Source organism: Bombus pascuorum, chromosome 13 (assembly GCF_905332965.1).
Source record: "Bombus pascuorum chromosome 13, iyBomPasc1.1, whole genome shotgun sequence".
Classification (NCBI taxonomy): Eukaryota; Metazoa; Arthropoda; class Insecta; order Hymenoptera; family Apidae; genus Bombus; species Bombus pascuorum.
Window position 1 is genome coordinate 5,868,961 of NC_083500.1, and position 24,606 is coordinate 5,893,566.

The following is a 24,606-nucleotide window of genomic DNA, read 5'->3' on the forward strand; positions in this document are numbered from 1 at the left end:
TACTAACATACCATATTTTCGATAGCCATTTTTTATGTTTCAATCAATATAATAATTCAGCAAAAGCAACATGATATTCTGTGTAATCTTAGATCTATTTAAAACTGTTAGCTTAAACAATTTATTGAGAAATGATCTACTCATCCCAATTTTATGTGATAATAGAATTTATACAATTATTCTTAATTCTTATTCATTCCTTATTGTACTATATGAAATATACAAAAACTTTAATATCGAACGATGTTGCTTTAAAAAAAGTGAATACCTTATTTGTGATAACGAATAGTATATATGTGATATATAATATATGCTTGTAATCAATTGTATAAGAGATTGTAATTGTTGTATGATTATTTTTAAAAATTAAGAGCTAGTACGTACTTATATATATGTGATGAAAACTTACTAAGAGTTGTCAGCTTTAACCGCGTTGGTTCAACTGACTCAGATGTTTAAAAATTTACTGAAAGATCTGATCTCATTTGTACTTAACCATATATTGTGTAAGACTAAATTCAATGTTAATTATTAAATATGTTTTCATGTACCAATGTGTCGTTATTTAAAAATACACAATCATTAAGAAAGATGATAATAACAATCAATAGGTTAGTTTTTATAGATTTAATTTTTTAAAAGATATATATAGATATATACATATAAATTATTTATAAAATATACATATTTATAAATTTTAATATATTGTTTTAAATTGTAAATTGAATTATAATGATTTATGTATTTACTTTATATATATATCCTTGTATTTAGGTTACATATGCATGTAAGTACATATAAAATAATTTAAAAAATAAAGAAACGTAATGTATGCATATAATTGTATAAATGTTAAAAAAGATTCTTCATAACAAATATGAAACTTTTTCAGGCGAAAGATTTTTGGAATCTTCATATTATGTGAATAAATATTTAGCAAACAATGGAGATGGAAGAAATTTATAATCTCACTATTTTTCCATTAGTTATGTCTAAATTTTCAGTTCAATGGTCTACAGATAATCATATATCAATTCTTACTGAAAGAGGAATTCATATATTTGTAAGTTTAGTCTAATAGTATCAATATTATATGTAGAATTAATATAATATACCTAATGACGTTATTTTTTGCAGGAATTGATACCTTCTCCAATGTCTCCTTGTTCAACTATAAAATTTATTAGATCTTTCATTTATGCACCTTCAATACTTCCAACAGAAAATATATCTAACAAAATAGAATCTAAAATTTGGGGCATGCAACGTGAAGCAGTTTATTCATTCATAATGGAGGAGAGTTTAACTCCAAAATTATCTAATTTAAAAGAAATGGTGCCAAAAATAATTGACTTAACTTGGTCACCACAGAACTTAATACATCCCAGCAAGTGTCTTATTGCAATTTTAACTTCAGCAGGTGCTGTTACAATAGCATACAAAATTTCTAAAGACTGGTATCCTGCATATGATTTATCTTCTATACGCTATAATTTTATAGAGCAAGAAATTAATGCAAAACTGAAGGAACCTAAAAATAATTCAACTTTATTTGAAACATTTAAAAATTGTTTAAAAGTATTACAAGCTTCTTGTTTTACTTGGAGCAAGCTTTTTGTAAATTTTGCATATTTTGCTGTTGCATATTTCAATGGAGATATAATTATCTATAAAATTCCAAAAATATCCGACTATAATGAAATATCAAATCCTGAAATTATAGGAACAATAAGATTAAATGAATATATAAAAATAAGTGCTTTAAATTGGGTTACAATTGACATAAAAAAGCATTTAATTATTGTTGGATATACTGATGGACGTATTCATGGTCTTAATATTGAAGATCATGATCAGATTATGGAACTAAAATTTATTGAGAAATATTACGATTATAAAGATCGCATTTCTATTAGCGCTATAAGAATATTTCCTCAAAATGACTTAAACATAAAAATCTTGGTTGCAAAAGGTCCCTTTTTGTTTTTATTCTGCATTGAGAAAAATGGTACACTAAAAACTATGGAACATTTGCAATTAGAAGGTTTTACGATCTCGGGTAAATAAAATTATGTTACTATACAATTTACAGGAAAACGTACAATATTAATATAAATAAATTAATAATTTTTAGGAATGACCTGTATAAGCACAAATTATGCATTAGTCACTACAGAAAATGGCTTAATGTTTTCAGTTAATACGGAAAGAAATCAATTTTTAAAAACGAAGGTAAACAATAAATTATCGCAAAGTCATGTTCGATATTTAGGTTGCGCACATTCTCCAAGCTTTACAATTTTTATAAACGTAACTAGTCCGAACACTATATACGACCATTTAGTAATGAAGGAACCGACCAAAATACATATGTTCTGCTTAAAAGATAAAAACTGGGATCCATCAACTGTTTTAAATGAGAGCAAACATGACAGATTAGAGCAATTATGGGATTGTTTAGAAGCGATTAGGATGAAAGCAACAAGAGCATTAAATCCGACGATTCTTTTATCAAAAATACCATCCAATTTAGAATCTTTATCCTTGCATGAATTACGAGTAGTAATGTGGACATCTGTGATGATACAAATTTGTGAAAAGAAAAAGGTCATTCAGGGAATAGGTAGTATTGCTGGAGAAATATCAGAAGCACAACCCTTAATTTTTCTTCACTCTGCATGCGATTATCTTATGCGTCTTGAAAGCAAATCTTCTTTGTCAGAACAGCAAAAGCTTTCTATATGTTTATTAAAGATGTATTTAGAATCATATTTGGCTGGAGAAAAAGATAAAAAAGTAACACCATTTTCCAAACGTATTAAAGACGTTTTAAAAGAAACATGCAAACTCAATTTAAGTAATATTGAGACTTGCAATCTGTGTGGTGAAATTATAAATGAACTTCCTTGGAAAGTTACCAAATGCTCACAAGGCCATATATTACCTAGGTGTGCTATTACCCTCTTGCAGATAACTACTATGCAGTACAAAACATGTCCAATATGCAGTTTAATTTTTCATCCATGCTTGGAAAAAGAGTTTGAAGAAACAAGATGTCTTTTTTGTGATGTTCCTGCACTTGAAGAAAACCGAGTGCTGGATACAAAATGTTATATTCCGAAAGAAAAGAGTTTGTCCAGATTACAAAGTCATACTCTACAAATGTCAGAAGATCGAGAAATGGATACAGTTGCTGATGAATCTTAAAACATGTAAATATAAAAATATATCTAGTAATAGATGATATAGGCTGTTCAAGATGTAAAATAATATTTCCTGGATCAACAGAAAATTTATTAAGCCTCCATCAGGAAAAATATTAACTTTTTAAGTGATATATTCTGTAATAAAATACTTAAATTATAAACTATCTGCATGTGCGTGCGTGCGTGTGCGTGCGTGTGCGTGCGTGCGTGCGTGCGTGCGTGTGTGTGTGTGTGTGTGTGTGTGTGTGTGTGTGTGTGTGTGTGTGTGTATAGATACATAATACATATATAATAATATATATATATATATATATATATATAATACATATATAGATATATAATTCTATGTATTTATTTATTGTTAAATAATATGTTTTCAATAATGAGTAAATAAAATTAATATTTTAAAGACTTTTATTGTGAAACTCTGCAACCCATTTTTCACATGCTTATATGTTGATGTCGTATTTATTTGTAATATGTAAGTAACAATATTTTCATATTTATTATTATATTTATTTTATTTATTTATTATATTTATTATAAAAAACATATGTATAAAAATTAACAATTAACTAATTTATATTTGACATACTTAAATATAGTTTGATCTCCTACTGCCAGGGGGCGGTTTATTCAGTAAGACCCTACATAAACATTTCAAGTAATTATTATCAGAGTTATTACATTCCTATATGTGTATTTTTTCATTTAAATATTATACTTTTTATTAATTTAAATATAATAATATGTGAAAGTTTGGGATGATTTATAAAAGAATATCAGGTGAAAAAGGTCTCTCCATGTTGTTTAACCAGTTTGTTATGATTTAAATTTATGTATATACATATGTAAGTATGAACCTGTGAAATAGTTAATAAGTAAATAATAAATAGTTAATATATGCAAATTTTTAACTTTATTTTAATCTTAAAGAATCAACGTGTAAAAATGACAATAGCAATTGTGCACTCATTTGCAGAACAAACAGGTCATATTGTCTTACATGTAATTACTTTCAATATTATAAAAATAAAACAGTAACAATTTTTCGTTTTTGAGATTAAAACAATTTTACATACTTAGTATATGCACAGTGGAAAAACAGACTTGCAAATTACATCAACTTTTTTTTATAAGTGATTGATTGATATTTTTGTCATAGATAATATGCTAAACATTTATATGATGACTTTAATTGATTTTAAAATTATTGAATATTTAATTAAAGAATAATATTGGTTAGAATTTAGAATAGAAGCTATGGAATACATAGAGAGAAAATACACGAATTAATGCGCATTTGTAATATTTTTATATTATTTTAATTCTATGACTATTTTTTACAGATACAATTTTGAGAAGGACCAAATAAAAAATACATGTTATAATACATGTTATCTTCTTTGTTCATTATTGCTATAATATGCAATTAGATAATGTCTCTAAATGTTTAAAGATTAACACGTTCACAGCCCATGCTAAAAGGTATCTTTCCTCTCCATATATCTAAGAAAGCGATATGCATGCATTTTGCATTAACTGCTTCAAAACAATTAATTAGTTATAATAACTCTTGTTTCCTCAATAATTTTTGTTAGAACATTCATTTGAATTATTCCTTGCATGTAAAATATTTACAATTTAATTATATACACAGAAATTCAAACACAAGGTATTCCTATATCAAGAGTTATATGACTTCTAACGTTAAACATTCCTGACCCATGGATGGGTCAACGGATTTGTGAGTTTAGAATACACTGACCCATACATGGGACAGTGGATTGTGAATTTGTTAAAGTAATCTGAATTGTTAATAAAACCAGGATAGACAAGATAATGGCATAATAGTGTAGGTAATATGACATTAATAAAAATTGTTTTAATTCACAAGAGTTAAAATAGAAATTTGTTTCCAGAAATATATATAACAAGTTTAATCTAACATTTTGGGTTCTGAAATTGGAAAATAAAAATGTTTTATACTTAATTCAAGGTCCTTTTGGAAATAGAGAACTATTTTGTCAATCACTATGTCTTCTTTGTTCAAGTAAGTATATACAAAGAAAAAAATAAACTCTGCATAGTTTTAGTAGGAAATTATGTGAAATTAATTATGTAGTATAATTAATATAATTTCTGTTTTTGTGTAACATATTCAGAATGTAATAATAATATAATAATTTAAAAGCACATATTTGATTTCAGAAGAGACCCTAAAAACAGAGTATATATGAAAGAACGGCTTGCAAGAGTGGAAGAAGTGAAAAAATCAATACGGTCATTGTGTGACAATGATTCAAGTACTCCTGAAGATGTACGACCTTCCTTTTATAAATTTGGAAACTCACGTAAGATGAATAGAAGAAGTCTATTGTAGAAGGAAATTAGAAATGTTTATTACAACAAGTTAAAGTAGTAATTCTATTCAGAAAAATGATCTTTAATTAATTTCTAGGTGATAATTCAATTGAAAGGTCATCTGATGAAGATGGCATTAACAGACCAAAACAAGCAAAAAGGTCTAGAAGAGAATCCTCTGAGGAGAAGAGTGAAACTGCTCATCATAATCAAAAGAAAGGCAAGGAACATTTAAAAAATGATGGGCACAAAAAGATTATGAGAGATAAGAAAGTTGATTCTAATAATATAAGAAAGGAAAAGAATAAAATCAGAAATTTAGTTTCTAGTGATTCAGATGATGCAATTTATGAGAAATTTGATGAAAAGAAGACAAGAAGACATTCATTATTAAAGTCAAAACAAAAAGGTCTCAACTTATATACGGAAGAGACAGACTCTAGTTCTGGTAGAGAATTCCAAAAATCAAAAATTTCTCTTAGTGGTTTGAGTGTCATTAAAAAAGCTGGGAAGGATCGAGTAATATCCACTGAGTCAAATCCAGAATCCACATCACAGTTAATAAAAAAGACTAAAATCAGTAAAGAACAAAGCTTACAGTTCAAGTCTCATGTTGTGAAAATTTTTAATCAATTTAAGGCGATTTGTTCAGAGTATGAAATACAAATGGAACATGTAAAATGGAAATATTTTAAGAAAGAATTAACATACCAAGAATCAGCGTTTAATGTTATAGAAAAATCAAAAAATGTGATCAACAATCTTAAAATGGAACTTAATGCACAAGAAGAAGAATTAACAAATTTTTATGAAGAATGGAGTAAAAGTCATAAAGTAGAAAGCATAGCTCATGAGGACTGTTCTTTAAGTGATAACGAAATAACAAAAGAAAGAAAGGATATAGAAGAATCAAATAAATCCGAGAACAGCTTGAATGCAGCAAGCGCAGTTTCTGAATGTGATAATGAAGAAATATTTTCTGATGAAGGAACAAATAATACGAAAATAAACGTTGATAAAAATAAAACAAACAATACATTAACTAAAGTTTCAGAAAAATTAATAGGTGACAATGAAAAGAGTGATCAAATTATCTCTTCCATCTTAGAGAACAAAAAGAAAGATAAAACTTATATAAGAGATGATTTGAAAGTAATTGATGCAAATGAGAAGACATCTGAAGAATATCAGATATCTACAAATGAACACGTTATAAATGAATCCGTAGATGATATATTTGAAGATACAGCTAAAGATATAGACATTAATGATTTGATAGAAGCCAGAGATGAATGTAGGAATGAAAATGGTTTAAAATTAAAAGAACTTGAAAAAAATAATGATAATAAAGATGAAAACTCTTTCACAAATAAAAAATTAGATACAAAACTTACAGATAAAAACTCGTGCCCTACTAAAATTGAAAATGCAAAATCTAAATTAGTTTCTTCTGATGAAATTGTAAAATCAACTGAAGAAAAGAAAAATGACGTTTTAGATGATATTGATGCCGAAGAACAAGCTAAGAGGGCAATGTTAGAATCGGACTCAGAAACACCCACAAATGACGAATCACTGAATGAAAAATTTAATGAAAGTTTCAGCACAAATGGTAGTTTCGAAGAAAAAGACGTATCACAATCGAAAAATATAAAATATGATAAAAAAGGAGGAAAAGATAAAACACAAAGTAATTCTATTCATGAAAATAATTCATTAGACAAACTTGATGAACTCATTAATGAAGAAGTTCGTGCTAAACGTGCACTTCTTGAGTCAAATTCAGATGATTCTATGAGTCCTTGTGATAAAAAAGAAAGTTTAAGTAAGAAACATTATTCCAGTGACAGTAGTGAAAATTCAAGTTCTGATAATGATATTAAATTGAAACCACTAATAATAAATACTTCTTCAAAGAAAAATAAAGATGAAAATAAAAATCTTACAAAGGACAAAAAAGCATTGGATTCTAGAGAACCAGCATGTTTATCTAAAATAAATTATGCTGGGTCAGATAAAAAATTAAAAATGATTTATAAAGTTGTTGTTGAAAAATTACCAGAAAATGTTCTTAAAAAGTATAAGAATGCATTAGAAAAATCTCGACAATATTTAGAGAATAAAGAGCTTAGAAGGTACAAAACAAAAAAATTATTTTTCATTACTTGTGATAAAACTTTTATATATGTACTTATATATATATATATAATTATTTTTGCAGTCTAATTGATTTGGATAGGTTACAAAACAATCGTAAAAATACTTTTGGCTCGACACGAAGTTCTTTATCTAGAAAAGCAAAAAAGACTAAAGTGAAGGAAATTGAAGATTCCCTATTGAATCATTTGAAAAACAAAAATGCAGAGGAAGATTCTGATATAATTGAAAATATAAGGGAAGATTCTGATATAAACAATGATATTTCAATCGCAAAAATACAAGCTAATTTCCAAACTAATAGGGAATTAATGTTGGAAGCAGATGCAGTTACTAAGAAAGCTCTTTTATATTCTTCCGACTCAGATATTGGTAGATATTAGACCTACTTCTTCTAAATTTAATGTTATTTCTTGTTTATTAGTATTACATATTAAATTTATTTATAAAATTAAATTTTATATATCTTATTTCAGGTGAACGAAAAGAATCTACTTCTGAAAACAGTAACAGTGAGGAGGACAAAAGTAAAACCAAATCAAAGGATCTTTCAAAACGATCAACTCAAAAAGCTGAAAAAAAGAGTAGTGATAAGGTAACAATTAAAATGACAATTAATTTGTTTTAGATTAAGATATTGATTAATTCGATTATACTTAGGAAAATGATGACAAATGGAAGAAATATAAATGGAGACGAAATAAACTATTAACAATGAAGTTCTCCTCTGATTCAGATTCTGATGTTGCAAGAGAAAAATGGAATAAAAAACAAAAAGGGGCAGAGAAGGCAGAAGAAAGTTATATGTGAGTTATTTAACATGGTTAATTAATAAATAAACCATATAATATATTAAATAAAACATAATATTTTTTTAAATAGCGGACATTCAGTTATCAAAGTTATAAAACGCGAAAGAAGAAATCGTAGACAGATTATAGATTCTGATTCAGATCTGCAGGTGATAAATTCTGATACAAAATCAAATAAATCTGTCATGTCAGAAGATAATATATCTTCAGATAGTGATTCTTCAATAGGAAAGCCAAAAAAGATGCGTAAACGTAAGACACATAAATCATCTGGTTCTGACTCTTCGATTATAGAGAAAAGGTACTTTTTATAATAGCTACTTTTATATATAAATACAATACTATACAAAAGCTTTACATCATCAGTGTTACTGATTTTGTAACAGCAATTAAATACATATGTGTAGAGGTTGCTTACAGATGACTATATGAAAATTAATCTTTAAATATTTCTTTCATTGTGTTATTCACTTACAGTTTTACATGATTTAGAAATGTTTGAAAATTGTTCAATATTCTAGTCTAAATATTTTTTACAATGTATATGAGATTATGTAAAACGGGCCAGGGAGAAAAAGAACATTCAAAAAGACAAATTTTTGAGGTACCATTCTACTAAAGTAGTATAGTGCTGAATTTATTAAAAAATTATTTTATAAATCCAAAAGAACTACTGCTACTGAGCAAAAGATTATTTATGCTGAGCAAATATTAATTATTTAAGAATATTTTTATATAATTTTTAAACTAATTGTTAAATCTTCAATTATATATTGTCTTAGAAATAACAACAAAGATAAAATAATATTCTTAGTATATTCTTACATTTATTCATAAAATAATATTGAAACAAGTAACATTTTTGTCTGATAAGTGGTTTCAAATTGTCGCAAATTATTGTATATTTTTCCATGATTTATTTTAATGCTTTCCTTTTATATAAAGCTATCAATTTCTATAAAAAATCGTATAAAAGAATTTATAGTAATTTTCTATGTTGGATTTTACATTCCTATACATATATATTTCTTATAAATTCCTAGAACCAAACCAAAGAGAAGACGCATTAAAAATATGTCCAGTAATAGTGATGAAAATAGCGATAAGGACCTTGATATTACGAATTCTCAAGGAACACCTGGAAAAAAAGGTCGTAAAAATATCCGAAAAGTAATGAAAGATAAGCAAGTTACAAGTGATACTAAGCAAGCTGCCAAAGAAGAAGAAGAAAGACTTAAACGTATTGCTGAGAGACAGAAATTGGTACATATTTTTAATTAATTCTTAACTAATTTTCTGTTCCATAAGAACGAAGAAAAAGCATTTCTTTATTTTGTATTATAGTACAATGAAATGTATGAAGCAAGATTGGCTGGCGAAGAAAAAGTAGATAAGTTGGTATTGGATTTTGATCCTGAAACAAAAGAGGAATTGGTAACTGTCCATGAAAATTTAGTAAAGCGTTTAAAACCCCATCAAGCTGAGGGAATAAAATTCATGTGGGATGCATGCTTTGAATCATTGGAAAGAGTAAATTCTTCTAGCGGATCTGGATGTATAATCGCCCATTGTATGGGACTTGGTAAAACTCTTCAAGTAATTGCCTTGGGTCATACACTTTTAACACATGAAAAAACTGGTGTTAAAACAATTATGATCGTTTGTCCCTTGAGCACGGTACTTAATTGGGTAAATGAATTTACGAATTGGTTAAAGGATATAGAACATGACATTGAGATTTACGAAATGACTAAGTAAGTTCCATAAATATATTTACAAGTACATTTAAGATAATGATGAACAAATGGTCATATAATATTTGTTGATAAATTTGTTAAAGATTAAGGAAAAATATAGAACGAAAGTTTCAATTGGAAAGCTGGCAAAGAACTGGTGGTGTACTCATTATTGGTTATGAAATGTTTAGAAATCTAAGTGGCACAAACAATAAAATGAGAAAGAATATGAAAGAAGCAGTTTTACAGTACTTAATAAATCCTGGTCCAGATGTCGTAGTTTGCGATGAAGGACATCTACTAAAAAATGAGGATACTGCTCTCAGTAAATCAATGAAACAGATTAAAACATTACGAAGGATTGTACTTACAGGAACACCACTCCAAAATAATTTGATAGAATGTAAAACTTGATCAATATTAAATAATAAGTATATATATAAATAATTCAGTATTCATTTAATTAAACATTTGTAACCGATATATTACAGATCACTGTATGGTACAGTTTGTAAAGCCAAATCTTTTAGGAACGAAGAAGGAATTTTCAAACAGATTTGGGAATCCAATAACTAATGGTCAATTTGATGATTCTACCGAATATGATGTTACATTAATGAAAAAACGAGCATACGTTTTACATAAGATGTTAAAGGGCTGTGTACAAAGGTTTGATTATTCTGTACTAACACCGTTTTTACCACCGAAACAGGAATATGTAATTTTTGTCAGTCTAACTGAAATGCAAATTAATATGTATCAACATTATTTGGATAATTTTGCGAGGTATGTGAAATGATTTCTTAACGAAATTTCAGAATTTAATATATATCTTCTATTTCAGGCGAATACGCAATGCCAATGGAACTCTTTTCGCAGATTTTCAATCATTACAAAGAATATGGACACATCCCTTGGTTTTGCGAATGAATGCAGAAAAGATAGAAAAGATAAATGAAAAGAAATTCGAAATCAGTGATTCGGAGGGTTCTTTAAAAGACTTTATTGACGATGCCGAAATAGAGACTACGACCAGTATAAGTACTGAAGAGGATGACGATATTGTAACCATTGATACAAGTGTTACAAAAAATATAAGAACTAATTCAAAAAATAATAGACCAGGTAAGATTACATTTACTTAATACTTAATACTGTAATAATAATTACTGTTAAACTAATATGTTATAAAAAAAAATATATATATATATATATATATATATTGTTCTTATTTTATATGTAGAAGCTGAAATAATTCCTGAGGAACCTGAAAAAAAAGAAGAGGAATGGTGGTTACAGTTTGTTAAACATGAACACTTTGAAGATATGAGAGTTTCTTCTAAATTGATACTTCTTTTTGGAATCCTGAAGGAATGTGAACAAATCGGAGACAAAGTGTATGCTTCTTTTATTTTTATTTATTACTTTTAGAAAAGTCTACAATAATTTACATACTATCTTTAAAAATTGCTTAATTATTTTAGCTTGGTATTTTCACAATCGTTGTATTCATTATCTCTAATCGAGCAGTTTCTTGAAAAAATCGATAATGCAACACAAAACGATGAAAATTTGGAATATATAGATGGACATACTGGAAGTTGGTCATTGGGGTTGGACTATTTTCGGATGGATGGTCAAACATCTGCTGAAAATAGAAACGCATGGTGCAGAATATTTAATGAATCATCAAATACAAGAGCAAGATTATTCCTAATCTCAACCAGAACAGGTGGACTGGGAATTAATTTGACCGCTGCCAATCGTGTTATTATTTTTGACGCAAGTTGGAATCCTTCTCATGATGTCCAAAGTATATTTCGTGTATACAGGTTCGTGCCTCTGATTCTAATTCATCGTGATCGATAATAATAAGATTTCATAATTACTAAAACATATATAATTTACAGATTTGGTCAAAAGAAACCATGTTATGTTTATCGATTTCTAGCGGCTGGAACGATGGAAGAAAAGATTTACAATCGACAAGTGACGAAACTATCACTTTCTTGTAGAGTCGTCGATGAACAACAAATAGAACGTCATTATAGCAATCAAAATTTAAATGAATTGTACACATTTGAACGAAACAACGGAGAGAAACCGACTCTGAATTTACCTAAAGATAGATTATTAGCAGAAATATTTCTAAAATATAAAAATTTTGTAGAGAACTATCATGAACATGATTCTCTTTTGGAAAATAAAGTAACTTGTAGCTATATAATACAGTAATCTGCTTGTCTCAAAATATTCTTAATAATCTTGTTTAATAATAGGCAGAGGAAGAACTGAATGAGGAAGAAAGAAAGCAAGCTTGGTTAGAATATGAAGAGGAAAAGAAAGGAAAACCACCAATAATGCCATCATATTCAATGGCGTTCCCAAATAATATGATGTTAAATCAATATAAGATACCGCCACCATTGGGTATTGGCACGGATTATGAAAAACTCCGAATACTTCTTCAAAAGGATGTAAGAATATGTTTTTCGTCAATAACTCAAATAGTTTGCTCATATTTATTAACTTCTTATAATAATTTACATTTTATAGTATCCTAATGCAACACCACAAACCCAACAAATGATGACTGCTAATGTATTAACAAATATGTACAATTACATGGAACAACATTCTTTCTACAATACTACAAATTCAATAATCGATCAGGTATTTCAATAACTTACAATTTTCCTGTTGATAACATTTGAATATAAAACATGTTTTTTGTATAAAATTTAACTGAGCATTTATGAATACTAGAATCCAAACTTAACTTCAGTACCCAATATGGCTCAAACATCTTATTCAGTACCGAATAGAATTAAGAATTTGACCAATCAACAGAAAGATTATAGGACTACTGATATTAGATCTGGAGATGTTGATGATGATGTAGAGGTAACGTGCATACATTAACAAGGAATTAAAGTTAAATATTTATTAAATGTAAAATTTACTTGATACAATTTCAGGTTATATCAACCACAGTAAATAACAAAAATAAAAATCAAGAGGAATGAATAAAATTATACAATGTAAAGTTTTACATTGTTTTATATAGTGTAAAAATGTTTTGATATATTATCCTAAGTGCTTATACTTTCATCTACATTTTTAGTATGTTATATTTGTATTATGGTAGTATCAGTATTGATGAAGCAGAATAATATTGTTGCTATAAGTAACTAGTATAAAATTATTATTTGAACAATCGCATTTTTTATTTGATAAACTTTTAACTACATATATATATACAGACAAACGTGTGTTTATAAACTGCATATTCATATTAACCATAAAACTTTTATACTGACTTAGATTACTTAAATAGAATATTAATGATTTATATAATTTATTTAACATTAATTTAATGATAAATTTATATTAAACAAATAAGTAAATTTCATATTACTTGCAATTATGTATAAAAATATGAAGTTTATTTGATTTAAAGTTGCAAATGTATGTAAAGTGATACTAAATTAATTAAACAAGTATAATTATAATTTAAAAATTAGATTTAGCTGATAAAATATTTCTCCAACCATGTTGCAATAAAATTTTTAATTTTTCCTTTAATTTGGCATATTCTCCAACAAATGCTACATTCTGGTTTTCACCTTTGTCATAACTGTAATCATACAATTCCTCTGCAATGATATTATTCCAATTTGGTGACATAGTTTCAGGATTAAATGATAACCATGCTATATAACGATATTTATTTGTCCTTAGAGTATACCCCATTACTTTAATCTCTTTTAAACGTGGTTCATCACTATTTGGATGTATCGAAGGTTCAATGCTTGGTCTTGGATATTGCGCAAACGCCGCCTTTTTCCATAAGATTAACTATAAATTATATTATATTATAAATATTATATACTATAAATTATTACAAGTGTCTAAGATGAACAGTTTCAACAATTATATATTATTAAAGCTATAAAATTTAAATTTGTAAATTAATAATACCTCGTTTTTTAAAGCAGCTCTTATAAGTGGTATAAAAGTAATTCCTTCACTGCAAGTAATTTGCATACTTTCAGTTGAACAAATAGGTATTGAGATATTTGCTAAATCTGCAATTGTTGGAAAAATATCAACTAACTCTACTATTGAATCTATAAATATCTGATTTTCTTTTGACGAATTATTTACGCTTATATTTTCTTTTGGTTTTTTATATGTAAGCCCAGGTATTGATACTATTAATGGTACTTTTAAAGCAACATCATAGTTGCTATATTTTGCCCATACTGCATGCTCTCCTAGTGACCAGCCTACATAAATATTAAGTGTAAAAAATTGAATAATAATTTAAAAAATAGAAAAATTTAGACAATAGTTAATTTGAAGATTTTTCAACTCACCATGGTCAGACATTAATATAATAATAGTATCTTCTCGAATTGACAACCTTTCCAAATGATTTATTAATGTACCAATTAAATCATCAATATATGTTACAGATGCATAATATGATTGAATAATTAACCGAGCAAAACTTTCTAAAAATTAAAAAGAAATAAACATATATCTTTGTGCATTACACACAAGAAAATAAATTTTTACATATCACTTTAACTATACTTGGTATTTTTTCCCATGGAAATTTAAGATTCAAAGCAGCAATATCTTCCCTTTTTCTTAAATCATTCCAAGGATTATAAGCAATACTACTAACATTATTTGACCATTTATAAGGTTTAGGTACTTCAAATTTGTGCAAGGGATGGTTTTCTGCAAAATATTTTTTTTATATAAATGATTTCTTTAATTAGAAATCTTTATGATTATAATAATTAATAATAATAATTAAATATACTTAAATATTTTTTTGGGTATTTAAATGGTATGTGTGGTTTCTGAAATCCAACTGCTAAAAAAAAAGGACTACTATTTCCTGCTTGATTAGATAGAAAAGTTTTAGCTTCCCTCATTATTTCTATATCTGGTAATGTTTTATTTGGCATTGATGAAACTTTAACTGGACATAACTAAAATATAAAAAACAAAATTTGTAATGTTATTAGGTATTATCATCTCTTTTAATCTTCTCAATACTCTTTAAGTAATAGCTCATTATATCACAAATATTACAAGATTTTGTGCAGGCAGCATCTGCATATTTGTTTGACATATTGGAGCATCTTTATATCTTTCTGTAAATGGATGAAAGGGAGCTTCTGACCATGAATAAGGGCTATCATCAGAATTATTTGAACTAATTCCTGTGAAACATAGCATAATCATATCAAATGATGTAAAACAATTTATATCTACATATTGCATCTTAAAAACTAAAAACCTGGATGAAAAACTTTTCCCACTGATTTAGTAATATATCCATTATTTTTTAGATGTTGGGGCAATGTTGTAAAGTTGCCAATATCTTTTCGCCAATAGCTATAGAAATCATAAAGATGAAGTGTATCCGGTCTTCGGCTTGTTAAAAATGAATTTCTACTTGGTGCACACAATGCTTGCTAAAAAGACGTTACTATATGTATATATACATTTTTAAATTGATGTATAAGCTTCGGTATTAATTTCATACTATTAGCTTAATACTAACCTGAGCAAATGCTTGAGAAAAAATGGCAGCTCCTGTCGCTAAACGATCTATATTTGGCGTATACGCTTTAGCGTCACCATAACATCCTAAAGCAGTTCTTAAATCATCGACGATTATTAAAAGAAAATTTTGTTTTTGAGCTGTACACCAAATGATTAAATTTATAAACCATAACGTAACAAACATAGTAAATCACACTAAAAGATATAATAATACCAGTATGGAGGGTAATTTTGTTCAAATTGAGATTAGATTATATATATACAGTATATGTATGTATCATATACAGTCTTTTGTGTGTAAGAAATAAAATATTTTAATTAATGAAATAATAAAGTATTCTATAGTTAATGGAACCTCCTTTTTAACTTACTATTGCACTTTATTTTTCAATGTACAGACATATAAATGAAAATGCTACGTAATGCTTATTTACCTACAATATCTACTACAATAACTACGACATGATCTAACATAAATTACATTAAAATGATACAATAATATAAAATAGTAAAAATTAGTATGGAAAGTCAAGAGTTTTATATTAATACGCGCACAAATTACTGCAGTAAACGGTCTTTTGTTTCAAGAATTTTATTTTTAAATTTGCCGCACTAGGCTTATCAATCTACGGAATTGTATGTTTACTTTGCATTTACTGTTGTATTGATTGAATATTAAGTTTTAACTTTTTAAATTTGTTCGAGTTGTTTTTCATATCTTTTTTTTAAAATGTAGAAATTACAAATGAGTTAATTTAATATTTGCTTTGTATATAATAGCTGTAATGTTGTTTTTCATTACAATAGTAACAGTAAAATATATTTGAAAACATTGAAAATATACTTCATTTCAATTTTTTTCATTGTAAATTTCTAATATAATACCGTTTCGTAAACAAGAAGTAAATTTTAGGTATTACAAAGTTCTTAATAATTTTTATATATTTACATAAAAGTAAATCTGGAAATTTAATTCAACATCGAAAGCTATGAAATTTTTATCATATAATATCCACTGAAATAATTAAAATTCATAGAAAAACAACTCTGATAACCCTAGAGTTATCTCTCTATTTAACATTCCTATGATTCAGAGTTATAATTACGAAGATTTGAGTAGTTAACGAGGGCCGTCCCCCATAAAATCAGTAATAAAAGCGTAATAAAAAGTGACTAGTTAAACAGATGGAGAATAAAGGACAGACGCATCTCTGTTTGTAAAGAAGAAGGAAAAATAATTTACTTTATAATTTGAATATTTGCGGCCCCGGTAAAGTACTCTGATTCACCGCTACAATTATTTATCTTCACGTTTACATGTGATACCAACTTATCTGAAGTCAATCCCGTGTTTCCTTTTTAACAACTGATGATGATCTTTGATCATTAGTACTTATCGTACAGTCATTTACATTAATATTATTCTTTGCTTTAAAGTCAGTCTTAAAATTTGCTTGTGGGTTAGTAGTATCATCTTTAAATATTTCAGTATAATGAAAACTACTCCCATTCCCAGTCTTTGTATTTGTGCTAGCATTATTGCCAGTGCCATTTGAGTGCACTTCAGTGAAGTGTTTGTACAGCATTAGTGTTGTACTAAACTCCGATTCACATCCAGGTATTTTACAACTGAAACATGTTTTCTTTTAATAATCTATCAAAACAGATTTCTAGCAATAAATTCAAGAATATTCAATCAAGAATCTAAATAAGTACAGTTTTATAATATGTGCAACATTAATAAGTGACGATATACCGAATAAACTTACCGAAATACTTCATTGCTTTTAGCAGTTTCTTGTACTATTGGCAGTTTTGAATTAGCATGATTGTCCTGGTAATGTTTCCATAAACCAGTTACATTGCTCACCTGAGCTCCACAGCCAGGAATCTTGCATCTAATTAATACAAAATAAAATTAAATAGAGAAATTAATTTTTTGATAACATTTATACTAATAGTAATTACCTGAGATGCAAAAGTTACAATATAAAAACTAGAATTTAAAATCACATGTGATAAATTTGACAAAGCATTTAAAATTATGAATAACACATATCTGTCTTTACATATAAAGAATTAAAAAAGATACTGTTTTTACTTGTAGATGTTAATAGCTTTAAACTTACAAGAAAAAACTGACTGTTGAGGCTTTCCCTTGTTTAAATTTCAGTATTGACTTGCTAGAATTTGAACTAATTGTATTGGCAGCTAATTTATGACTATCTTGGTGATGACGATAATGGGATATGTATTTGTATTTTCTCCCACAGCCATTAACAGCACATTTATAAATTTCTTGCTTGTACCTAGACATACGTTGCTTCTTTGGAGTGTATTCTTCATCATCCGAACAGTTACTGTTTGTTTCCACAGTATTCTCTTCAGATTTTGAAATATCACGATCAAGTTCATTTCTAAAAATCTTTTCTAGATTATCTAGTTCAATTCTGTGGTCTTGATTTCTAGAATTTATACTGCACATTTCATTTTTCGTATTTTTCGTAATGGTAATATCACCATTTACATAAACTACATTTATTTTTTCTTGGGAATGTTCACTTTGCAGTTCTGGACATTTGTTTGTGTTACTCTCGTATTTAGATAGAAAATTCTCTGCATTTAGAATTAAATTTTCATTCATAGAAAATGTGCCTGCTTCATTTAAAGATTCACTAATGGAAGAATAATCTTCTTTTGAACTATCATTTGCGGTATTTTGATCATGAGAAACCTCATTTTTTTGTTGCTGTGCAGTATCACTTCTGAGAAGATTTTGCTCATTATTATCATCATACTGGCATACTTTTATCCCAAAAGATTCATTTGTTCTCTTCTCATAACATTCCTCTGTGCTTTGTACAATTTCCTCATCCATTGCATTTTCGGGATCTTCAAAACATATTACTTCTGGTTCAGTGGGCAACGTTGATGGTTGTCTATGGCAGTTTTCGATATGTTCTTCTAGATTGATACTGGTTGTATGTAAAGATCCACAATTTGTGTATGGACATATAAATACATTTGTTTCATTATTATGCCGTTCTTGATAATGGCGCCACATGCTTCCAGGATCAGACAATTCTTCTCCACATCCTGGTTCTCGACAGCTATAAATATAATTAATAATATATTATACTATTACCTAATATTTCATAATCAATTTTTATAACAAATGAAGCTAGCTTACATAAACCTAATTTTTAAAGCCTCGAGAGTTTCATGTGTTTTGTATTCATCTTGATTAGTAAATGTCTTTCCACAGCCCCGTTGTTTACAAGTATATACTTCCTAAAAACATAATTTGATTAAGTATCTACTATGAATAACTTAAGAATATACATAATCTTTTCATTTCATTTATCTAACAAACAAAAAAATAATAATTTTTACAAAAACTTCCCAAAATATTGATAGATGATAGCTCAACAATAATCATCAAACATTTAATATCCAAATTATAATACAAAATCAAATTTTTTCACTAATCTCATTCATTTAAATTATAACTAGACTGCAGATTTTTATGCATTTGTAGGAAATTTGGAAGTGTAAGATTGCACAAAATGCACCTAACATGAGAAAATATAGAAAATATCCAATGTATAATTCTTTCTATAATACTTAAGTAGGAAAAAGAAGTTCCACACAAGTCCTATTTTTTTAATTATATTCTCAAAAATATGAATTTGTATAAAATCCACAGTCTAATTATTACATCTCATCAATAAGAAAGATTACTTTAACTATATAAAGTAGTAAGTTAACAAATAAAGGTAAATGGTGAGTGACTTGTTTTGAGTTAGGGGTCATTGAACCCATTAAATGCCTCCGGTGATTTTACCTTTTTGGGGGCTATTTCTTCAATAGTACGATTCCTAGATACGAATCTGATGACGCTAACTTCAGCAGGCCTATCTGTGCATGTATCCGTACCCTGGCCCATCCTGGCCAGTATGTAATAAAAACGGTGAATAACGACGCGTTTCGATGCTCACATAACCTGCACTCACCAACAGGAATTCAGAAGGGAATTTTTCTAGCACCTTGAATGAAAGTCCCAAATACACAATCATTTCCACGAACGGGACGCTTTGTCGGGCTACTTACCAACAAAGTGCGCTCCCGTTCGCGCCGGAATATATTCCCTTTTTCACCTCATATTATACCATTCCCAATAATATCAATCATTTGTTGTCATTTCAATATACTCAAGCTACTATCGTGAATACGTATTCACCATAGTCTTTCTGCCCACCCTTCGACTTTTATTGCGCCTACCTTCATATAGGTTTAAGATTAACATATCGATAATCACATCGATAATGACTATACTCGATGTAAACATTTGTCGATTTTTGAAATATGATTTTTAGTAGATATCTTATAAGTTTTCGATTGTGAAATTATAAATAGAACGTTATTGATAGGAAACAATGGTTTATTTGAATTCATTCTTGAAACGTGTACATATTCTTTTTAATCTTACTGTGGATTTTCAGATACTGCACTTATGTTTCATAACTTATGTACGTAAATCACGTAAAAGGATCTATTGAAATACATACTTTCAGTGTACTTTCACTCTATATTGTATATATATCATTTCAAATATCTATGTAGTTTATATGTGAATTTTTATATGTGGCAGCAATCTTTAATAATATAGATCCGAAGATTTTCACAAATAGATTTACTGCATTCTATACAATAGTATGTTTTTTCATCTCTAATAGACGAGCAAAGCACGCATTTGTTTCTTTTCTCTAATTTAGCTGCATATAATTTTTCAAATTCTTGAATATTAAAAATCTGCATCCATGATAATTTTCATTGAACTTCAAAGAGTTGTACAGAATAGTTAATTAATCATTTTTAAATTTATGAGAATCATGGCTAATCATTTTAAAAATTGCCTTGTAATCACTCGTCCATTGTAAAAATCTAAATTACGTAAAATATTCAAATCAAATATAGAGCAAATGTACATATATGTTTTCGTATATACTATGTATTTAATGCGAACAATTTTTTTGGAGAGTAGAGGTGACTGGATAGATTAAATTACTATTTATTTATTTAAATAAAAAATTTTGCTGAGTTCGTGAAAAATTTCGACGCTCCAGTCTAGAATTAATTTTTTTTTACTTGAAAGACTTGAAGACAAAAGTAATTTATGTTACCAATTCCAAATAATTATGTCGCTATCGATCATAGATATTTCTTTTGTTCTATTCATTTTAAAATATGACATATAATTTATAATTCATTATTATTTTTTAGGAAAGTACGAAACAATTGAACTTATGGGAAGAATGACTGATTACTATGAGCAGATTGCAAGGTCATTAGGAGCGGATCGATTTTCATGTTTATACTACTCGAAGGCGTTAATGCGTATACCAGTCACTACGTAAACGTTGGTCGGGTCACTATTAGCCAGGATGTAACCTGCACGTCAGTATTGATTTACACAGGTGCTAGTTTTATTGTGGAAGCGATAATTGTCTATAACATAATATACGATCGTTAAATTAGAATCGATTAAGATCAATGTAATTCCAGTTTAGATTAAAGGATGCACACTCCTTATATGTTACTTCTTATAGCATCTTTTTTCATTCAAGAATATACTCGATATGTTCATGGTGAAGGTGCGTAAATACGATCAACTCTTTTTTAATAATAATACAATAAATTATGTTAATTTTTAAATTATATTCTCACCTTTTTCAGAATTTTTTTCTTTATCTTTTAATCAAATAGCTTATACGTTATTTTTTAAATGTCATTGACGAAGAATACTAATTCAAAAAGCATATTGATTTAATTATTCTCTATGTTTGAGTTAGGAGCGTAAATGAATCGATTAATATGTTAGTCGTCATTATCTTCATAAAATAAAGATGTTTTAAAATATTTCTAATTATTCTTTACATTATTTTCTATTAATAGATAATGTGGCAAATAGTAAAAATAATGAAGAAATGCCGTCGCAACTAACAGTAACATCTTGGAATGTAAGTTAGGTCCAAAATTCAGCATATTTTTTATCTTTTTTAATTATAAAGATGTACAATATGTTCATTATTTTGTAGGACATGCCTTTCTCAGGAATTGTAAAAGAAAATGGAAAGTGGGTTGGTAAAGGATATGCATTTTACATTTTTGATTTACTCAGTACGAAATTAAATTTCACCTATACCATTATTCCACCAAAAGAACATATTTTGGGTGATAAAAGTAGCGGTATTCTTGGTTTACTTTATGAGAAGGTATTATTTAGGAATTTGTAATATAATTGATTTAATTGTAATACAATGATTTAATTGTTAAGGAAATCTATTTCATTTTATAGAAAGTAGACGTAGCTGTTGCGTTCCTTCCTGTATTACCGGAAATCGGACAATATTGTACGTTCAGCGCTCCACTAGATGAAACGAAATTAACTGCTGTGATGAAGAGACCTCAGGAATCAGCTACAGGTTCCGGTCTTCTGGCACCATTCGAAAGAACCGTCTGGCTATTAGTTTTAATGTCATTAATTTTTGTGGGACCAATTATTTATCTTTTCGCCAGTATGAGGTTTCTGAAAAACTTTTTAATAATTATTATAATTAATATAATCAGTAATTAATATAAATTTTAATTTAATCTTTTGATATATAGAGCAAAATTATGGCACGATCCAAGTTCTGAAAACTTCAGTTTGTCCTCTTGCTTCTGGTTCGTTTATAGTTCTCTGTTGAAACAAGGAACGAACATTGTTGCCACAACAGGTAAAATGTATCAATTAATTTTAAATATATTGTTACTACAATTTCTAAAAATTGTAATTGGAGTTGCAGATTCAACACGAATGCTTTTCGCTACATGGTGGATTTTTATATTGATTTTGACATCCTTTTACACGGCAAATCTCACAGCGTTTCTTACAAAGCCTCAATTTACGCTCTCTATTAGTTCCCTACAAGATATTGTTTACAAGGGATACAGCTGGATCACCTATAAGGGACGAACGATTGATTTTCTTCTTTCTCAAGTAAGATGTAAAGCGATCTTCCTAAGATTTTAATGATAAACTGAATTATTTTTTGATAATATTAAACATTTTAACGTATAAAAATAATACATTAAATCTTGTTACGTTTTCAGAATCAGGAAAACGATTTGAGTTTATTGAACGTAAGCAAATTGCAAGGAAAAGGTGTTTTTAAGTACTATGAGCATTCAAGAGCTATTTTAGAATTAGTTACTACCAGTATGTATTAAATATCCTAATATACATATAAAGAAATGATCGTAATACCATTCTACTCATTTTTCTCATTTGATTCACTTTCTCCTTTTAGAAAGACTTTTCCTAGCAGAAGCACATTACTTGCAAACTTTAATATTCAAAGACTATATGAATAAAACGCGTCATCATTTACAACATAACTCGCGTTGTACGTATGTTATAATGCCTGGTAGCATTTTAATAACCAGCCGTGCCTTTGGTTTTCCCCATGGTTCAACTTTTGAAAAACGTATCAATAGATTGTAAGTTTTAATTGGATTCAATCTACTAACTTAAGTTTCACTAAAAATAAAGATGGTTATTTACATTCCCATTTTTTTAAATGGAATATTGTAATAGAAATGAGTTCTTAATAGAAACTTTTTAAATATAGGTTTTATTGTTTTAAATTACAGGCTGTTAAGATTAATAGAGACCGGTATCATACATCGTACGAAGAAAGAAGATCTGCCATTAGCTGAAATCTGTCCAGTTGATCTTCGTTCAAGCGAGAGACAATTGCGAAATACTGATCTTCTTTTAACATATAAAGTTGTCGTGGGTGGATATATAATTGCTGCAATTATCTTTTTATTTGAATTTATTTACGCGTTTATATTGTACCGAATACAAAATGGTAAAAGAAAAGCATGCTGCTATCGGCCTTGTTGTGGTCCAAACGAAAAACCACAAAATCCTTTAAATAGCAATCTTCCAGCACAAAATTATATGATGATGTTAAAAAGAAGTCCTCCAGCAATTTATCAACATCCTGACAATGTTTTGATACAAAAAAAACAACAATTTATCAATGGAAGAAGTTATTATGTGGTTACTAATCCATACGGTGATCGAAAATTAATTCCTATCAGAACTCCTTCTGCTTTTTTATTTCAATATGCAGCCTAATCATATTAAAAATATGTAAGAAATACAAAAATATTTTTTGTATGTAGCATTACATATTGAAATGCTAAAATTATTTGAAGATTGTAATTTTATAAAATTAATAAAATGTACGTTGGATGTAAATTTCTTTATGTGAGATTACATAGATCAAAATTTTTTTATACTTGCGTATGAACTTGTGGAATATGACAAAAAAAGGAAAATGTAATCTTTATGATGTTTTGTATTTCTAAACAAAGTTTTTCCGATCTGTTTTTTCTGATGGAAACTTTTATTAAATTATATTAAATTACACTATTAATAGCTTAATAATATTTATATTTGAATATATTATAGCAGAAATTTTATTTAGGGAATTCTGATTTTCGTAACAACTGACTGATCAATTTCTCACATTGTTGGCAGTACTGAGTTTAAGATTGGGGAGTGAGCAAGTTAGTAAACAATACAAATAATACTGCTGATTGAATTGCCCGGGCGTTTTTGTAAATATCTATGTTCTTCTGTACTTATAAAATTTTATAGTTAGTATTGGAAATCAAAAGTAACCAATTACT

General features: G+C 27.8%; 5 protein-coding genes across 11 annotated transcripts; 3 read left to right on the top strand and 2 right to left on the bottom strand.

The window, feature by feature from the left end:
• The first annotated feature begins 218 nt into the window (after window positions 1-218).
• On the top strand, window positions 219-3,617 carry LOC132913536 (uncharacterized). 4 transcript variants are annotated; one of them, XM_060971947.1, is made up of 4 exons: window positions 219-376; window positions 893-1,063; window positions 1,138-2,059; window positions 2,135-3,617. In XM_060971947.1, exons 2-4 carry the CDS (start codon window positions 944-946, stop codon window positions 3,205-3,207), a joined length of 2,115 nt encoding a protein of 704 aa, XP_060827930.1. In that variant the 5' UTR covers window positions 219-376; window positions 893-943; the 3' UTR covers window positions 3,208-3,617. The 4 variants fall into 4 exon arrangements, with proteins under 4 accessions (XP_060827930.1, XP_060827931.1, XP_060827929.1 ...); XM_060971948.1 differs by having other exon boundaries at window positions 220-376; window positions 1,005-1,063; XM_060971946.1 differs by lacking the exon at window positions 219-376 and adding an exon at window positions 383-611.
• A 1,001-nt stretch (window positions 3,618-4,618) lies between these two features.
• Window positions 4,619-13,462, top strand: LOC132913399 (transcriptional regulator ATRX homolog). The gene is made up of 18 exons (XM_060971716.1): window positions 4,619-5,259; window positions 5,418-5,560; window positions 5,668-7,705; window positions 7,792-8,099; window positions 8,204-8,322; window positions 8,388-8,533; window positions 8,610-8,840; window positions 9,583-9,802; window positions 9,884-10,293; window positions 10,380-10,678; window positions 10,767-11,061; window positions 11,120-11,400; window positions 11,519-11,672; window positions 11,760-12,107; window positions 12,186-12,483; window positions 12,555-12,752; window positions 12,832-12,948; window positions 13,042-13,462. The coding sequence occupies exons 1-18, from the start codon at window positions 5,243-5,245 to the stop codon at window positions 13,195-13,197; spliced, it is 5,778 nt and encodes a 1,925-aa protein (XP_060827699.1). The 5' UTR covers window positions 4,619-5,242; the 3' UTR covers window positions 13,198-13,462.
• Window positions 13,463-13,614: 152 nt separating this feature from the next.
• Window positions 13,615-16,152, bottom strand: LOC132913404 (iduronate 2-sulfatase). Of its 2 annotated transcripts, XM_060971729.1 has the most exons (9): window positions 15,860-16,152; window positions 15,593-15,770; window positions 15,385-15,515; window positions 15,110-15,281; window positions 14,875-15,024; window positions 14,655-14,792; window positions 14,257-14,564; window positions 14,024-14,133; window positions 13,831-13,931 (listed from the first exon to the last, which is right to left on the bottom strand). In XM_060971729.1, exons 1-9 carry the CDS (start codon window positions 16,043-16,045, stop codon window positions 13,919-13,921), a joined length of 1,386 nt encoding a protein of 461 aa, XP_060827712.1. In that variant the 5' UTR covers window positions 16,046-16,152; the 3' UTR covers window positions 13,831-13,918. The 2 variants fall into 2 exon arrangements, with proteins under 2 accessions (XP_060827710.1, XP_060827712.1); XM_060971727.1 differs by having other exon boundaries at window positions 13,615-14,133.
• Window positions 15,695-24,341, top strand: LOC132913403 (glutamate receptor ionotropic, kainate 2). Of its 2 annotated transcripts, none has more exons than XM_060971725.1 (10): window positions 15,695-15,790; window positions 21,145-21,515; window positions 21,817-21,881; window positions 21,960-22,136; window positions 22,220-22,446; window positions 22,531-22,640; window positions 22,704-22,903; window positions 23,017-23,122; window positions 23,214-23,403; window positions 23,557-24,341. In XM_060971725.1, the coding sequence occupies exons 2-10, from the start codon at window positions 21,440-21,442 to the stop codon at window positions 24,047-24,049; spliced, it is 1,644 nt and encodes a 547-aa protein (XP_060827708.1). In that variant the 5' UTR covers window positions 15,695-15,790; window positions 21,145-21,439; the 3' UTR covers window positions 24,050-24,341. The 2 variants fall into 2 exon arrangements, with proteins under 2 accessions (XP_060827708.1, XP_060827709.1); XM_060971726.1 differs by having other exon boundaries at window positions 22,710-22,903.
• Window positions 16,452-20,113, bottom strand: LOC132913405 (zinc finger protein GLI4-like). Of its 2 annotated transcripts, none has more exons than XM_060971731.1 (6): window positions 19,972-20,113; window positions 19,706-19,864; window positions 19,052-19,152; window positions 17,991-18,971; window positions 17,631-17,759; window positions 16,452-17,490 (listed from the first exon to the last, which is right to left on the bottom strand). In XM_060971731.1, exons 2-6 carry the CDS (start codon window positions 19,805-19,807, stop codon window positions 17,202-17,204), a joined length of 1,602 nt encoding a protein of 533 aa, XP_060827714.1. In that variant the 5' UTR covers window positions 19,808-19,864; window positions 19,972-20,113; the 3' UTR covers window positions 16,452-17,201. The 2 variants fall into 2 exon arrangements, with proteins under 2 accessions (XP_060827714.1, XP_060827713.1); XM_060971730.1 differs by having other exon boundaries at window positions 19,706-19,907.
• Window positions 24,342-24,606: the final 265 nt, after the last annotated feature.

Bases quoted from the DNA above. Each gene is read 5' to 3' on its own strand.
- LOC132913405 (XM_060971731.1), bottom strand. From the start codon at position 19,807: ATGGGCCAGGGTACGGATACATGCACAGATAGGCCTGCTGAAGTTAGC. The intron at 18,972-19,051 runs GTAAGCTAGCTT...TTATATTTATAG, and splicing joins GCTTTAAAAATTAGGTTTAT to CTGTCGAGAACCAGGATGTG. The intron at 17,491-17,630 runs GTAAGTTTATTC...AACATGTTTCAG, and splicing joins AAAAGCAATGAAGTATTTCG to TTGTAAAATACCTGGATGTG.
- LOC132913403 (XM_060971725.1), top strand. From the start codon at position 21,440: ATGCACACTCCTTATATGTTACTTCTTATAGCATCTTTTTTCATTCAA. The intron at 21,516-21,816 runs GTGCGTAAATAC...TTCTATTAATAG, and splicing joins TCGATATGTTCATGGTGAAG to ATAATGTGGCAAATAGTAAA. The intron at 22,641-22,703 runs GTAAAATGTATC...TTGTAATTGGAG, and splicing joins GAACATTGTTGCCACAACAG to TTGCAGATTCAACACGAATG.
- LOC132913536 (XM_060971947.1), top strand. From the start codon at position 944: ATGGAGATGGAAGAAATTTATAATCTCACTATTTTTCCATTAGTTATG. The intron at 1,064-1,137 runs GTAAGTTTAGTC...TATTTTTTGCAG, and splicing joins AAAGAGGAATTCATATATTT to GAATTGATACCTTCTCCAAT. The intron at 2,060-2,134 runs GTAAATAAAATT...AATAATTTTTAG, and splicing joins AGAAGGTTTTACGATCTCGG to GAATGACCTGTATAAGCACA.
- LOC132913399 (XM_060971716.1), top strand. The intron at 11,673-11,759 runs GTATGCTTCTTT...TAATTATTTTAG, and splicing joins GAACAAATCGGAGACAAAGT to CTTGGTATTTTCACAATCGT. The intron at 12,753-12,831 runs GTAAGAATATGT...TACATTTTATAG, and splicing joins GAATACTTCTTCAAAAGGAT to TATCCTAATGCAACACCACA.
- LOC132913404 (XM_060971727.1), bottom strand. From the start codon at position 16,045: ATGTTTGTTACGTTATGGTTTATAAATTTAATCATTTGGTGTACAGCT. The intron at 15,282-15,384 runs GTAATATTTGTG...TTTATATTTTAG, and splicing joins TGCTGCCTGCACAAAATCTT to TTATGTCCAGTTAAAGTTTC. The intron at 14,134-14,256 runs GTATTATTAATT...TATAATTTATAG, and splicing joins GAGCTGCTTTAAAAAACGAG to TTAATCTTATGGAAAAAGGC.